Source organism: Carex rostrata, chromosome 15, assembly GCF_964058835.1.
Source record: "Carex rostrata chromosome 15, lpCarRost1.2, whole genome shotgun sequence".
Classification (NCBI taxonomy): domain Eukaryota; kingdom Viridiplantae; phylum Streptophyta; class Magnoliopsida; order Poales; family Cyperaceae; genus Carex; species Carex rostrata.
The window spans coordinates 10176658-10191153 of record NC_135932.1 but is presented as its reverse complement, the minus strand read 5'-3'; the positions used below and the strand labels follow the sequence as shown (position 1 = coordinate 10191153).

Below are 14496 nucleotides of genomic sequence, written 5' to 3'. Positions count from 1 at the left end.
TTGCTTACTCCATCTTACTTCTCATATTTTTATATCTTGTTTGCTAGTTTAAATTATGAATTAAACTAATTTATATGAAATAATAAGATGTTAGAAAATTAACTTATGTCTATGATAATGGATCTTATAAATGAAATCAATGTGGAATAAGTTAATCCATCTCTTAACTTACTTTAAATTAATTTATCTCTCACTTCATCTTATTCTTTCTATTTTACTCATCGTTTGATTCCTTAAGTGATTTACTATCTCTTACTCCACAACTAAATATGTCATTCTTAACTATGTTGTAACATGAATTTGCATGTGACAGAAATATACATGACCAAAAAAAAAACTATGATGTAACATTTAGAACTTTAATATTAATGTGTTTAATTATTTAACTGATTAATCAGAAAATTATACGAAACTGACACTGGAATTTGCATGTGGCAGAAATTAGCTTGACAAGTTGATGTGTGTTGGAAGTTTGGATAGTAGCGATCCAGAGAATAAAAAAATATTTCGTAGACAATCAAAAGTTTTTCTAAGAGCAATCAGAGTGCTCATTAAATCAATCAATTCACATTGACTGTCATATAAGTTGCGTCATTCAATTTCAGAGAGAGAGAGAAATTAATAGCAAAAGAGATGAGGGAAAAAAAGATAAATTTCAGCAATAATAATAATTATCCAAAGTACTAAAATTTTCATTAATTTATCTATGGCTTAATAATTTTTTTTTGTACATCCATTGGTATTCATGTCGACATTATCCTATTTAAAAAATTTTAATTTATAGGCGTTCTGTATCATTTAAATATGCCATGTAATAAACATTTCATAATTTTAAAGTTATTTGGCCACTAATCAAATGATTAAAATACTTCGATGATTTGAAAAAAAAAAATACTTCAATGATTTGAAAAAGACTGACATTTTTATTTTTATCATTTGAAAAAAAAAACAAGTAACCACAATTTGGTCAGAATTCCCTTTTTGACACCGCAATGTGAAATTGCGGTAAAAAATTATGTGGTTGCAAACAACATCTTTTTCACTCACAACCACTCAATTTTTGGCTGCAATTTCACATTGTGGCTGTATCAAAAATAAAATTTCTTATATTTCGTGGTTTTCTGGTTTATTTTTTTTCTAATGGTAAAATAAAAAATTCGGTGAAAAAGATTCTAAGTTATTAAAGTTGTCAATACGTTGATAGATGACAAAACACTATTCAAATTACATCAAATTTTATACATATTATATCAACATGATAAGAACATATTTATAATTTCACTTTTAAAAAAAATAATAGTATTGTAAAAAAAATTCAAAATAATGTACCATAAGAAATCAATTTACACTCGAACTAAACTACAAGTAATTTTAGTACAAACAAATAAATTAAGCACATCCTAAATATTTAATTTATTCATTTGTATAAGCTCAATATCCAAACTAAACAATACACAACTTATATATGAAAGTTTGATTCATTTAATTTGCCAAATTATATTAATGTATGTTTACTAATATTAAAAACTTGTATTGGCAGCCCCTTGTCAAACTCAACATATGGAAATGCCGTGGGCTCATCGTGCTTGGCCAATTCCCACCTGTAATTCAGAACAAGATGATGCAAGAAGACTGCTAATTCCAACTTTGCTAGCTCTGCTCCGGCACATAACCGATTACCGCCTCCGTACGGCATAAATTCTACCGCACTTGCTGACTTGTTCTACATACATACATGTAAACAAAACAAAACAAACAAAAAAAAAATGATCCAATTAATTAAGTTTTAGTGTACGTGGTCTAAAATATATAAACATCGAACACTATTGTGAGAAATTGAAGTTGTACCAGTGATATTCAAACATTTGCACCTAGTAAACACTTATACTCTGTTGTTACAACCTCCAAATGAATTGTACCATGCATGAATTCATGGTATTTTTGTTCTTAATTATTTTACAAACCTGCCACCTCCAAGGATTAAACTCTTGGGGATCTTTGTGAATTGAGCCATCCAAATGAACAGCCGAAAGAACGGGAAGGAACTTCCAGCCGCGCGGTATGTCATAACCTTCAATATTTAATTTATAATTTTAGTTCGATCGGTGTTATTATGGAATGAACATTTTCACAAAGATATGCAAATTAATACTTGCACTTTTACGAGCGCACCTTGGTAATGCACATCTTGTGTGGCTTTCCTATGCAAGAACTTAACAACATTGCCTAGCCTCAAAGTCTCCTTTACAACCTTCATACACCAGCAATAATTTTTATAGCTAGTTAGTATTATATATATGGTACTATTAATCGATAGAGAAATATAGATTAATTAAGAGATAATACGCGCGTACGCATTCCGTGAACTCCATCTGCTTGTAGTCTTCCCAATTTAGTTTAGTTTCTCCTCGTTCTGTCTTTTTTCTTGCAATTTGAAGGTGCTCATCCTAATTAATCCAGAAATTAGAAATAAATATCAAAGACTTCTGATTAATTTGTACAGAGAATTAATATATACAATCGATCGATCGATCCTTTTGAAATTAAGAAGGTAATTGAAGAGAGAAAATTAAGGGATGGAATTAAAATAATAAAAAAAAATCTGAATTATAACCCTTAATTGTTGAAATGCTTTAGGGCAATGGGCGAGGAAGAAAATGGCAAGAGAGAGTGCAACAGTCGAGGTCTCATGACCGGCAAAGAGCATGCTCAAGAGGAGATCAAGGATCTGTTCCCTTGATAGCTTTGATTCTGTCAGACACCAGCAAAGCATGTCATTATTATTTCCTTTCAAGTCTCCTTGCCTATTCATTTCCTTCATCCTTGAATCCATCATACGTCCAATCTCATTACAAATCTCTCTTCGGGACTGTATATATATGTTTACTTGTCATATATACCTTGTTGTTTGATAATTATATATACAGTTCCAACATACTTTTTTTTATCTTTTTGTAAAAGAAGTAGTACTTATGCACCTTGAGAGCCTTCGAATATGGAGTTCCAGGGAATTCGAGAGGCATGGATACAACCCCTTCCATGAAAGTGGTATATTCTCTCCTTATCTTCTCTGTTTCTGGCTTTCCAGGCTCCATGCTCAAAATATTCTTCACCATCATATAAAATGTAAACTACATATATAGATACAAAAAAATACAATGCTGAATGAATAAGATAATCGAACGTTATGCATTAATCTATTAGCAGTGTTATTACATTGCTCGATCGTGTATAACTGTATATATATAGTATATATGCCTGATTAACTTATAGAACATTACACTACTGGTTTGTTCTACGTGCTTCAAAAAATATATTTACAAATTGTAAGCCACTTAGTCATTAGTTATGGTATACATGTACTGGCTAATTAATATGTTAATTTTACATTGTATATATAGATATGAATATAATCCTCAGAGCACATTACAATTTTTACATGTTGCATGTACTATTGTCATATTACTTACCTTTTTGGTCTCCTCTGTGGCAGAAAGGTACAAACCATCCTTCCACGTGTTAATGACGAGGAGCGCATGTTGCTCTATATCCGGCAATAACCGATTACGCAAGATGTCGCTAGACAGGAAGTTCAGTGCAATAGATCTCATCTCTTTGTGTCCCTCACCGGTCAGTGCTAACATTGACCACTCCCCCATGATCCGCACCACGCTTTCTGGATAAGAGGCTTCGAAAAATCGCCCCTCATTTTGCAGTATAAACCGGTTAAACCCTGCATCAGCTGAGACTATTGTTGGTTCGCCGAAGAGATTTGATTTGAAAATCTTTCCATATCTACAAATACAGAAAAGCTTGATTTGAATTTGTTTAGATATATGCAATTAAGTACGTACTCTAATGTAGAATTATATAAAATGTGTATAACCCTATCAACTGTGTATCTATCTCTTATTTTGATATAATTATATATCTAGCTACTCAGGAATTTTTTCTTTTTTTTTCTTTTTTAAGTGAAATATGGATGAGAAAAGGAAGGGTTGTTAATTACCTGTGAATATGGGTTTGCAAATAGGTACCGAGAGAAAAGGAAGGATGGTGCTTAAGATATGCAAAGGTTTCTCCAATAAATGGCCATCCCATGCTTCCTGGCGGGAGATTAATATTGGGTCCATTCTTTCTTTTTCCATGCTTTGTATACACAAAAATAATTGAAGAAAGAGCAAGGAGCAGCAGGCTCGATAGGATAGAGGAAGAAGAAAGAGCCTCCATCCAGTCAGAGCTGGAGAGGAGGGTTCGATAATATTTGCTTTTGAGGTGATTTAATTTGAGCTCAATTTAAAGATAAATTAATTAACGGTATCTCAACAAAACAACACAGGTTCAACTTTCATGAAACAAAATATATATGTGAAAGATATGCTCGATCGATCGAGTGTATCTACGTCGTCGTAATTAATTATATAAGAATTGTTTAAAATATATATACAACATTAATTTGTTGTGCAGTACCTTAATTTCTGGAACCGTTTGGCCTATAATTAGAGTGTGAGTTAATTCTAATCAGAACCCTAACATGACATGCATAACATGTTTGTTAGTCTGATCGAAGCAGCACGCTAAATATAGAAAGTCAGTTAGTCTCCCTCAAAAATCTAAATCTAATATCACATACCATACATTTAACTGAGATCTCACTCGACTTGACAATTACTCTAATCCAAGATGACATGTCTTGTTAGAAATCATATTCTCTATTTTCAAAATTCAAACAATTAATCTGAACCATTCAATATTATATCTATATGAAAATTTACTTGTAAATTGAATTTTATTTTATTTTTTTACTATATTTTTAGATATGTAGAAAATGATCACTTGATCTAAAAAATTTAGACCATTCAAAAGTAATGATATTCTACCTATCTAAAATATAGTAAAAAAATGTATAATTTAGCTTGCAAGTACATTTTTAAATGAAGATTAATTATATTGAATTGGTTCAGATCGACTATTTTAATTTTGAAAATGAAAATATCATTCCATAGTACGGGCTAAACCCCACTATGCACAGTACCAAAGCCTCACTCTTAATTCTTATAATTCTAAATTGTCGATAGGAACAATTTTCTCCTTGTCAAAAAATATATCAGAAGAATCTTAAGAAATATAAATTTGATTCTCCAAAAAGATTTAGACAAGAAGATTAAATTGAGCAGCTCAAATCTATTATTTAGATTCTAAAAACTCAGAAATTTTGAAACATATATAGTATGGACGGATTGGTACTAGTATCATATCGACAAATTTATCCTTGATAAAAATGTCATATCTTTTTGGCATCTTTTTTAAGATTGCTTAAATTTTATCTCTAGATGTCATATATTTTTAGGATGGACTTTCCTTATATCAATGATCACTGATTATTTATTTTATTTTCATAACTTATAAAACGTCAGGTGAAATATTCAAAAAATTGATTATTTATTTTATTTTCATAACTTATAAAACGTCAGGTGAAATATTCAAAAAATTGTATATATAAAGCGTTCAAACTTTTCTTCCGCCTAGAATTCCAAATTTTTAGGACCGATTCTTAATCTAGTGACAAAGATAATGTTATTTATATTAAAGGTGTTAGTTTGTAATAATCTAGAAATCAATAATACGATAAATTATCATATAAAGCTTTGTTCATGAATTAGATGATTAATAAACTATTATTTTGTTGCCTTAAGTATTATTGCATTTATGAATCATTTCGAGTCAATGACTGGAATTGTGAAACTTCATAATATAGATGATATATATTTTTAAAAGTCTTTAACCGAGGTAATTAGCAGGAACACTAATTAACCGCTACAAGGTTAGTATGTGGATTAAAATATGGTTAAGTTTTACAAACCACTGACAAGAGATGTCATTTTAATCACATAGATACATGTTCCAGGAACATGATATTTGACAGACCCCGAATGAAACATTAAATAGAATTATGTTCGTATCATTAATGTTTTCATTCAGTGTTAAGTTCTACAGTATGAGGTATTCATCTTTCATACTAAGATATGTGTATGTGTGATTATTACCTAACGCTATCCGTAAAAAGTAGCTATAACGGTAGCTCTTCGGTATACATAGCTTATGCTGAGGAAGTGATGGTTTACCAAAAGTATTATTGTCCCTCGTATTTATGTACGAGTTATAGTATCACTGGGCCTCTTGATAGAGTAAGATTATTTGCTAGCGATATAATTACAAGAGTATATATTTGATAATATGCTCAAGATCAAGAAAAGATTAAGTTTGCAAGGATGACACACACCTACCTTGAAACTGATCTAATAGCTATGAGACAAAGAATTAACACGAGTAAAATAGTTTACTAGATCATGATATTGTACAGTACAGCATCATCTGTGTAATTAGATGGTCATGATGCGTTCTGCCAGATGCCTCTCATGATTATAGAAGTTAAAACAGTTTTAATTCTATTTACCAACATAACACAGATCCTATCGGGTCACACCGTATAGGAGCTACTCGGAGAATCTTATTGATTAATTATAAATTGATTATGATTAATAATAAGATGGTTATAATTAATTATACGTGATATAATTAAATTATAAATGTCATGTAAAAATGGCAAAGCAAAAACAAAATGTTAATTTATAAACGTACTCGGTACATTGTATAAAAGTTACCGAAACAACAACCGAAAAAAATATGATTGTACATGACAATTATATATGTTTGATTTGGATTTTAAATATTAATTGTGGATTAATATTTTGGGCCCAAAGCCCATTAATAATTAAGCCTTAATTAATGATTAAAGCCCAAAACTAATCAATTGAATTTTGGGCCAAAGTGCAAAAATCCAATTTGATTTCTTCCTCTCAAAACCGCCACATATGGAGGGTATTTCGGTCATTTCACACCTCCACATTTGCCTATAAATAGAGGGGTAGGGGTAGAGAGAAAATCATTAATTCACTCGTATCGAATCGAATCGGTATTTTCTCTCTTTCTCGGTTTCTCTCCCAAATAGTGTTTTGGGTTAGAAATGAAAGTTATACATAATCCACGTATAATATTTCGGGTTGTTGAATAGTGTTTGCGGGATCAGTGAATAGTGTTTTCTCGAATTTCACGGTATTTCAGTTTTTGCTTATTAGTGAATCTGAATAACTGTAAGTTCTTGTTTATGTGTTTTCGTCTTTTCTCGGTGAATAGTATTTTTGTGAAATACTGCAGTTTATAGTATTTCTGGCAAAAGAAATAAACCGCTCTTCGGCTAGTTCTGGTGGATAACCGATAGAGGCATCAGACCTCTGGTGCTCCGAGGTGAGTCGGTCTTTATTCCAATCCGAATTTGAAAACAAAGTATAAATGTTATATTAATCTATTTAATTGGTAAGTAGATTAAAGTTTTAGAAATCAATCAAGGTGTAGATCTATAAATGATTAAAAAGGTCCTTACAATGAAAGACTTGAGAAGGAACTCTTCTTTGGTCTTTCCGGCATATCTCTTTTAATTCATGGCTTGAGTTAGAAGTAAATTTTTTTTATTTTACAATCTTTTCGCAGTTTAAGTCTAAATAAGTTTGACACCTCCGAAACCCAACAAAAGGTGGTATGTCCGAAACTTAAATAGAAGTTTTTTTTTTTTTTTTTTTTTTTTTTTTTTTTTTTTTTGAAGCCCTTAGGCGAGTGCATTTCATTCATCAAACATCTGTTACAGGGGTGCAGCATAGTCATAGTTATTACAAAAGAGGGAAAAGGCTACCTAAAGAGAACCTATGCAATGCACATCCTATACATGTTCTATCTGCTATAGAGAAGGGAATAAGGGAAACGTAAAACCCACAGCTTTGAGCTGTTGTATTCGTGCCAGATTTGCAAGTTTGTCAGCCTGATGATTCTCTTCTCTTGGGATGTAGTAGCAGTAGTAAGACCGTTGGCGGTTCAGGTGGTGCTTGATTCTGATTAGTGTTGAGTATGAACGCCAATCGGCTGCACAGAGCGGTTGTAGCTTTCTTTTCACATCAAATGTGTCAGCCAGCAGTTGTGAATCGGTGAGGAAGTTGCAACTCTCTATTCCCAATGATACTGCTCCCTCTATTGCAATTAGAAGGGCCATTGCTTCCATATGAAATGGTGATACTGCCTTGTCAAAGTTTAGAACTTCATATCTTAGCAAACATTCTCCACCAAAAATGATATATGCAGCTCCACCCCGCTCGTTTGCTCCAAAAGACCCATCTACCCAAGCTACATGCTCTGACCTTATTTGAGAGTTTCCTTCACCCATCCTTGCACTGGTTGGCATCTGAGTTGGTACAGCTGCTATTCGTGCAGAGGTAATCGTCGGTGCACAACTCGTGAGTGCCTGTGCCTCTCTCAGTGTTTTTGCCGGGGTGCAGCTCCTTTGTTGAAAAATTGCTGCGCATCTTGTTTTCCAAATAACCCATGCCATAGTCATGAATTGTGCCACCTGCACCTCGTTTAGGTCCTTCCAAATCTGTTGCAAGCCTTGCAATATGCCATCTTGTTGGATTATTGTTGATCTGATTCCCAAAGGGGATATGAACCAAGTTCCCTTGCATGTGGACATAAAAACAGAGAATGCAAAGCATCTTCTATATGTTCTCCACACAGAGCACAATCGGGTTGGATTGATGAAATTCTTTTCGCAATAGCTGCAGCTGTTGGTAAAGCCTTCTGTAAGGTCCTCCAAAAAAACATTCTGACTCGTGGTGGTACATTGGGCGTTTTCCAGATTTGTTTCCAAACCCTTTTTTCCGCCGATGATATAACCCTCCTAAAGTTCGGCTGTAGCTGTTCTAGCATTCTATATGCACCCTTGATCGAAAATTCTCCATTTTTAGCCCATTTAAAGAGTAACTTATCAGCAATTCCATACCTCAAGATTGTCCCCCTATGCTGAACCAGTATATTGTTCATAATATCTATCCCCCCAAATTGAGAAAGCAATGCCGAGTCCCAATTTAAAGCGTCAAAATTGAAGAGAGCTGCAACTTTCACCCGTAGCTGTAACCTTGTTGGCACATGTAGCTGCCTCCAATCATTAAACCACGGTTGACCGTAGGCCGGGCATGTGAGCCCGTTTCCTAGAACCCAAGTGGTATTGTGTGCCAAAATCTCTCTGTTCTGAATCATGGACTGCCAGAGTCTTGTGCAGTTTTGTCTGCGTTGAGAGAGCCAAAAATTAGCCCCCTGGCAATACTTTTCTTCCATGGCTTTAACCCATAGCGCCGAGTGGCCTGAGACAAGCTTCCAGACCACTTTTAGCACCAATGCCTTGTTCAGCGTATGCAATTTTCTCAACCCCAGGCCACCTTCCAGTTTTGGTTCTGTTAGCTTATCCCATTTAGCATAGCATATTGACCTTTTACTTCCCTTTCCCCAGAAGAATTGCACACATCTAGATTGAATCTTGTCCAGAACAGACTTGTGAATTGCACACATCTAGATTGAAACTTAAATAGAAGTTTCTTGTTAATATTAAACAGCTTGATAACTTAGGTCATGTTGGACCGCTTATATATTTCCTTGAGATTACGTAGAATCATTTGGGCCTAACTAAAATTTATTAATCTAACAACCCAGAATAAGGTCGGCCCGGCCCAAAGATCGGACAGTCTTCAGCGCGACATTGGTGGGGAGAACATGCAAAGGTGCAATCCGCCATTTCGTTACCATCCCCGCCATTACGGTTCATCCAACCAAAAGATAGAGCTTCGGATTGTCGCGCCTTGGAGACAGAGAGATGGCCGGGAGAGATAGAGAGCTTCTGATTCCCGTCGCAACCGAAGCTCTAGGTCTAAATGGATGCTGTGACGTTGCGGGCCCCACACCTGTCAGCCCGGCTATTGTTGCGCCTCCTTACCATGCCATGACCCTCGAGGTCGGCTCTTCCTCCCCTCTCTTTCTCAATTGCTGGATGCCTTCATGGGAATTGGATCACTAGGAGACGACCTTGCCTGTTCGTTTTCAATTAGTCAAAACTAAATTAAGTGCGTCATAAATATTTTGTTTTAGATTTCTGACTATCTGTCAGAAATGCTTCAAATTGATCCAATAAACATACACAGTATTTATTAGATTTTTTTTTTTTTTTTGTGGAAACCAGGCATGACAATATATCTCCTTGAGAGATTAATTTTGCAGCATTTTTTCAGTGTTTCCATGATTTATAAGGCGCCACTGTTGCACACCAATATCCAAGACTAAAGATATAACTATTTTCCTACTGGATGCAGCAGTTTACCAACTCACAATAATTGAACCACCGTGCAACTGTGCAAGGATTAACTAATTTAGTGTTCATACAAATTACATATAATGTATTCACAGTTGTAGAAGGTGTCTTTTTTGTCTCAGTGGATTGAAATTTTCCCTCTGTTCGATTGAGCTTATACCAGTGTGTTTTTCTTGTTACTATCAATAGGGAAGCTCCAAGTACATAAGAAGCTGGGTATGGAAAAAGTTTATGAGTGGATGGTAAGTTATTTGCCTTTTATTTTTCTTCAAATTATTTGAACAAGCAATTGCCTACTTTGCATTAAACAACAAGTATAAGAATGCATTCTGAAATCTTGACTTTTAAAGCTCTTAACAATAAACAGAAATTAACAAATGGCCTGCACTTATGCTTATTTTACCACCCTGTGAATTGTCCTAAGAGAATGTGTCATATATCCACTGAGGTGCATTTTTATATATTGTACATGATGACTTATGAAACTTATCTCTAACAAGTAAGGTGTTTATGTAGATTTACATCCATGGCTTTGTTTTTTTCTTAAGAATTTGTTATCAAATTTGTAGTGTGATTCTGTTTCCCATTGCTATCACTTTCTACACTACTTGGTGGTTTATCAGCTTCTTTGATGGATTCTTCTCTCCTATTTATGCTCATTTGGGGATTGATCTCTTTGGTAATACATTTCTAAGTCAATAATACAAAATTTCTCCTGTTATCGAAATTACAGAAAGACCATTACATTTTCAGTTTACCATATTTACTGTACATTGATGAAGAAATCCAGAAAATAAATAAAATATTCTTCTCATTTGACCATCTGGATCTTATAAGACTAACTAGTTCTTTTTTGGTGGTTTCAAAGGTATAGGCTTTGTAACGTCAATAACCTTCATATTTCTGGTCGGGGTGTTCACTTCATCATATCTCGGGGCTTCTCTTCTTGGGCTTGGTGAATGGTTTATTAAGAAAATGCCACTTATTAGTAGTCTCTATTCTGCCTCGAAGCAGATTAGTGCTGCTATTTCGCCAGGTAAAATGTTTAAATCCACACAAGATACCACTAGTTAAGTACAACTAGTGCAACAACATATTAATTAAATTTTCAATAATGTTATGCATGTGCCTGTGCATCTCGTGACTATATCTGGTATTTTCTTTCATAGTTACAGTATCAAAAGGTGATTGTCATTTATTCAGGTTGAGCCAGTGAATAATAACTACAGAGACAAATGTACCCTGTGGACATGTGCCTTTTCTAACACCCCAAAAATTGATGTGATTACACCCGTCCAGAGTTTTTATGAGGTTGTATATCACAACTGATAAATTCTAATGTATATTTAGTAATAATCTGAAACAGATCAGACTTCACGGGCGTTCAAAGAAGTAGTAATAGTACGCCACCCTAGAATTGGTGAATATGCATTCGGCTTCATCACATCAACCATAATTCTTCGTACGAGAGATGGGGAGGAAGAGCTTTACTCTGTCTACCTGCCGACCAACCACCTTTACCTCGGTGATATTTTTCTCATGAGTAGTAATGATGTGATCAGGCCGGACTTAACTGTGAGGGAAGCTATTGGTACATGCCAACACTGTCTTTTCTTCAACTTCCAATAGTTTAGGGGATATAATATGTATCAAATTTGGTGCAGTTTGGAAACTAATTGGTCATTCACTTGGCAATTTATAAAAAGAAAAAAAAATATATAATTTTATCTGCACTTGATTGTTGCTAAACAAATTGCGCCAAGTTTGATACTCAGGCTATCTAAATACAAATAGCACGTCTATTATTTTAGTTTTCAATTATAACAAATCCTGGTGTCAGTGGTCACTGTTGTGATATACGTCTGGTTGTAAATATATCCCTTTAAACCAATCTGACTTTTTTTGTTCATTTTTTTTTGCAGAAATTGTGCTTTCTGGTGGCATGTCGATTCCTCAAATTATTTCCACTATGGATTGTGGCATCCCAGTTCTCAGAGACCATGCAAAAGTATAGAAAAGGATATGACAGAATTTTTTTTTTTTAGGTACAATTTCTTTCTGTCAGCAAAGCAATAAATTATAGTAAGCTGACTCAATAATAGAAAGGGACAAGAAAGGTTATAACAAGACGTGCTTTTTGTTTTCTGTCTTGTTCCTTTTTCCCTCTACTATATATTCAGATCAACAAGTCTTAACATGAAATAGGTTTTGTACTTATCTAACTTATATGTAATTATCTTTTAATGAATCTGATGTTATTTCTTCATAATGTAAATATTAACAAAATCATGCACCCAGTGTTGGGGAATTATAAAGGCAAAACAATTATACTTTATCTAGAGATCAAACAATTACATCTCATCTAGAAGTCAAACACTTATACCCCGGGAAAGGAGAAACAGTTCCTCACCTTAACCTAAGGACCGTCCTATGCCAAAGAAACCCAAAAAATAAATCATAAGTGCGGAACATAATACATGATTCAAAGTCATTTGTCATGGAATAACCAAAGCCATAGTAAAGCAAGCAGTCTCCGTGAGCATGAAACAAGTCTTCAATGGCAAGAAGTCATTCTCGCCTTTTGTCGTCCGGTCGAGGAATAAGTCTTCAAAGACAGTAAGGTGTGACTCTTGAGAAATCCTCTCCACATTTCCTAATGGATTTCTCTTCTCTATTCTTTGATGGTGGAAGAAAAAGAGAATGCACACAGAATTGTATTTTTCTTAAGAGAAAAATATATGTTCAGTTTCTGTGCTTTTTTTGGTTACCTTGTGTCTTGGGAACCAATCTTTATATATAATAACCTTTATGGTTATCTGTCAAATTGAAAAAGGTATAATTAGATTACATATATGCTCAATGTTGACATTAAATCTAACGAGGTTAACAATAAATCCAACACCCAGTGCACAACTGTGATAAGAAAACCGTGATGCTTTTGGGTTGATGCAATTATTTCTAGTCCTTTAACAGTAGAGACACAATTGCTTATAGTTAGTTGACTATCATGCATGCTCTTAGAAACGCTCATTGGTCATTACAACATATCATACATGTATAAAAAACAGTAGACGTGCTAGTCACATCTTAACGTGGCGATTGCAAAGCATCTCACATGAGATTGACTTGCAAAATTTACATGTATAAAAAACAGTAGACGTTTTAATATTCGTTGTAACGAGACATCATTTACATGAGATTGACTTGCAAAATTTAAATGCAAAGATAGAGGAGACATTGGGGTTCTGATGGATATCAGACCAAAATTAAGTGGATGTTGTATGAGTCTTCGATCCAAAATTTAGTTTAAAAATGTCTTGGTTGGTCAATTAGATATCATATTGGATAACTGATTTGATAAATTGAAGTAGTTTAATAAATATTCAATTTCTGAAATGAAAGGCCTTCTAAATTAGACATCTACTAGGTTCTTTAAATATTTACTTTCACAGGGAAGTGTAAGCCAGACATTCTTTTGTTGCGGTCAGTGGTTTTTTCTATTTTAAATGGACAGATTGGGCCGGTCGATCCGACTATATTTTAAATGCCAATTTTTTCTTCTTGGTTATTTTTATTGATAGGCGGTCTAATCCGTAATATAGTGGGTCGTAAACCAATGGCTCAAAGGAAACCCAAATGCAATGATCAATATGACTTAGTTATAACTCTTTTGAGTTAATGCAGAGGATAAGGATTCGGAACAAATTGCAACTTGAAGCCTTGTCAGCGTAGGCGGAGACTAGTAGGACCTCTCTGGCCTGCCGAATGAATTCCCTACCAGTGAAGTCTCTTCTTGCCCCTTCCCTTCTTCCCAAATCAATCCATTATTAAATATTAAAACGACGCAGCCACCAATCCTACCAATTCCCTCTTTCAAATGGCAATGAAATGGAAGAAGATCCTACCAATTCCCTCTTTCAAATGGCAATGAAATGGAAGAAGATCCTACCAATTCCCTCTTTCAAATGGCAATGAAATGGAAGAAGATCCTACCAATTCCCTCTTTCAAATGGCAATGAAATGGAAGAAGATGAAGAAGAAGAAGAAGAAGAAAAGCAGCAGCACCAGCACCAGCAATAACACGCAACAAGTTTGACTGTTGAGATCCTCATCCTTTATAATCTCTACTGCTTGCACCACTAATTCTATTAAAATGGCTTTGTCATCAGAACCAAACCGCCACCACCGCACCCATAGCGATGGGCCCATCTCCACCTCCCTCAACCGTCCAGTCAAACCGCCACCTCTCC

General features: G+C 34.4%; 2 protein-coding genes across 2 annotated transcripts; one reads left to right on the top strand and one right to left on the bottom strand.

Annotated features, from left to right (window-relative positions):
* Positions 1–1412: 1412 nt before the first annotated feature.
* On the bottom strand, positions 1413–4183 carry LOC144566510 (steroid (22S)-hydroxylase-like). The gene is made up of 8 exons (XM_078316545.1): positions 4010–4183; positions 3471–3795; positions 2979–3131; positions 2615–2869; positions 2355–2447; positions 2173–2251; positions 1965–2071; positions 1413–1723 (listed from the first exon to the last, which is right to left on the bottom strand). The coding sequence occupies exons 1-8, from the start codon at positions 4099–4101 to the stop codon at positions 1496–1498; spliced, it is 1332 nt and encodes a 443-aa protein (XP_078172671.1). The 5' UTR covers positions 4102–4183; the 3' UTR covers positions 1413–1495.
* Positions 4184–9691: 5508 nt separating this feature from the next.
* On the top strand, positions 9692–12536 carry LOC144566297 (protein LIKE COV 3-like). Its single transcript, XM_078316291.1, has 6 exons — positions 9692–9892; positions 10436–10488; positions 10816–10925; positions 11115–11282; positions 11613–11837; positions 12169–12536. The coding sequence occupies exons 1-6, from the start codon at positions 9755–9757 to the stop codon at positions 12258–12260; spliced, it is 786 nt and encodes a 261-aa protein (XP_078172417.1). The 5' UTR covers positions 9692–9754; the 3' UTR covers positions 12261–12536.
* The last annotated feature ends 1960 nt before the right edge of the window (positions 12537–14496 follow it).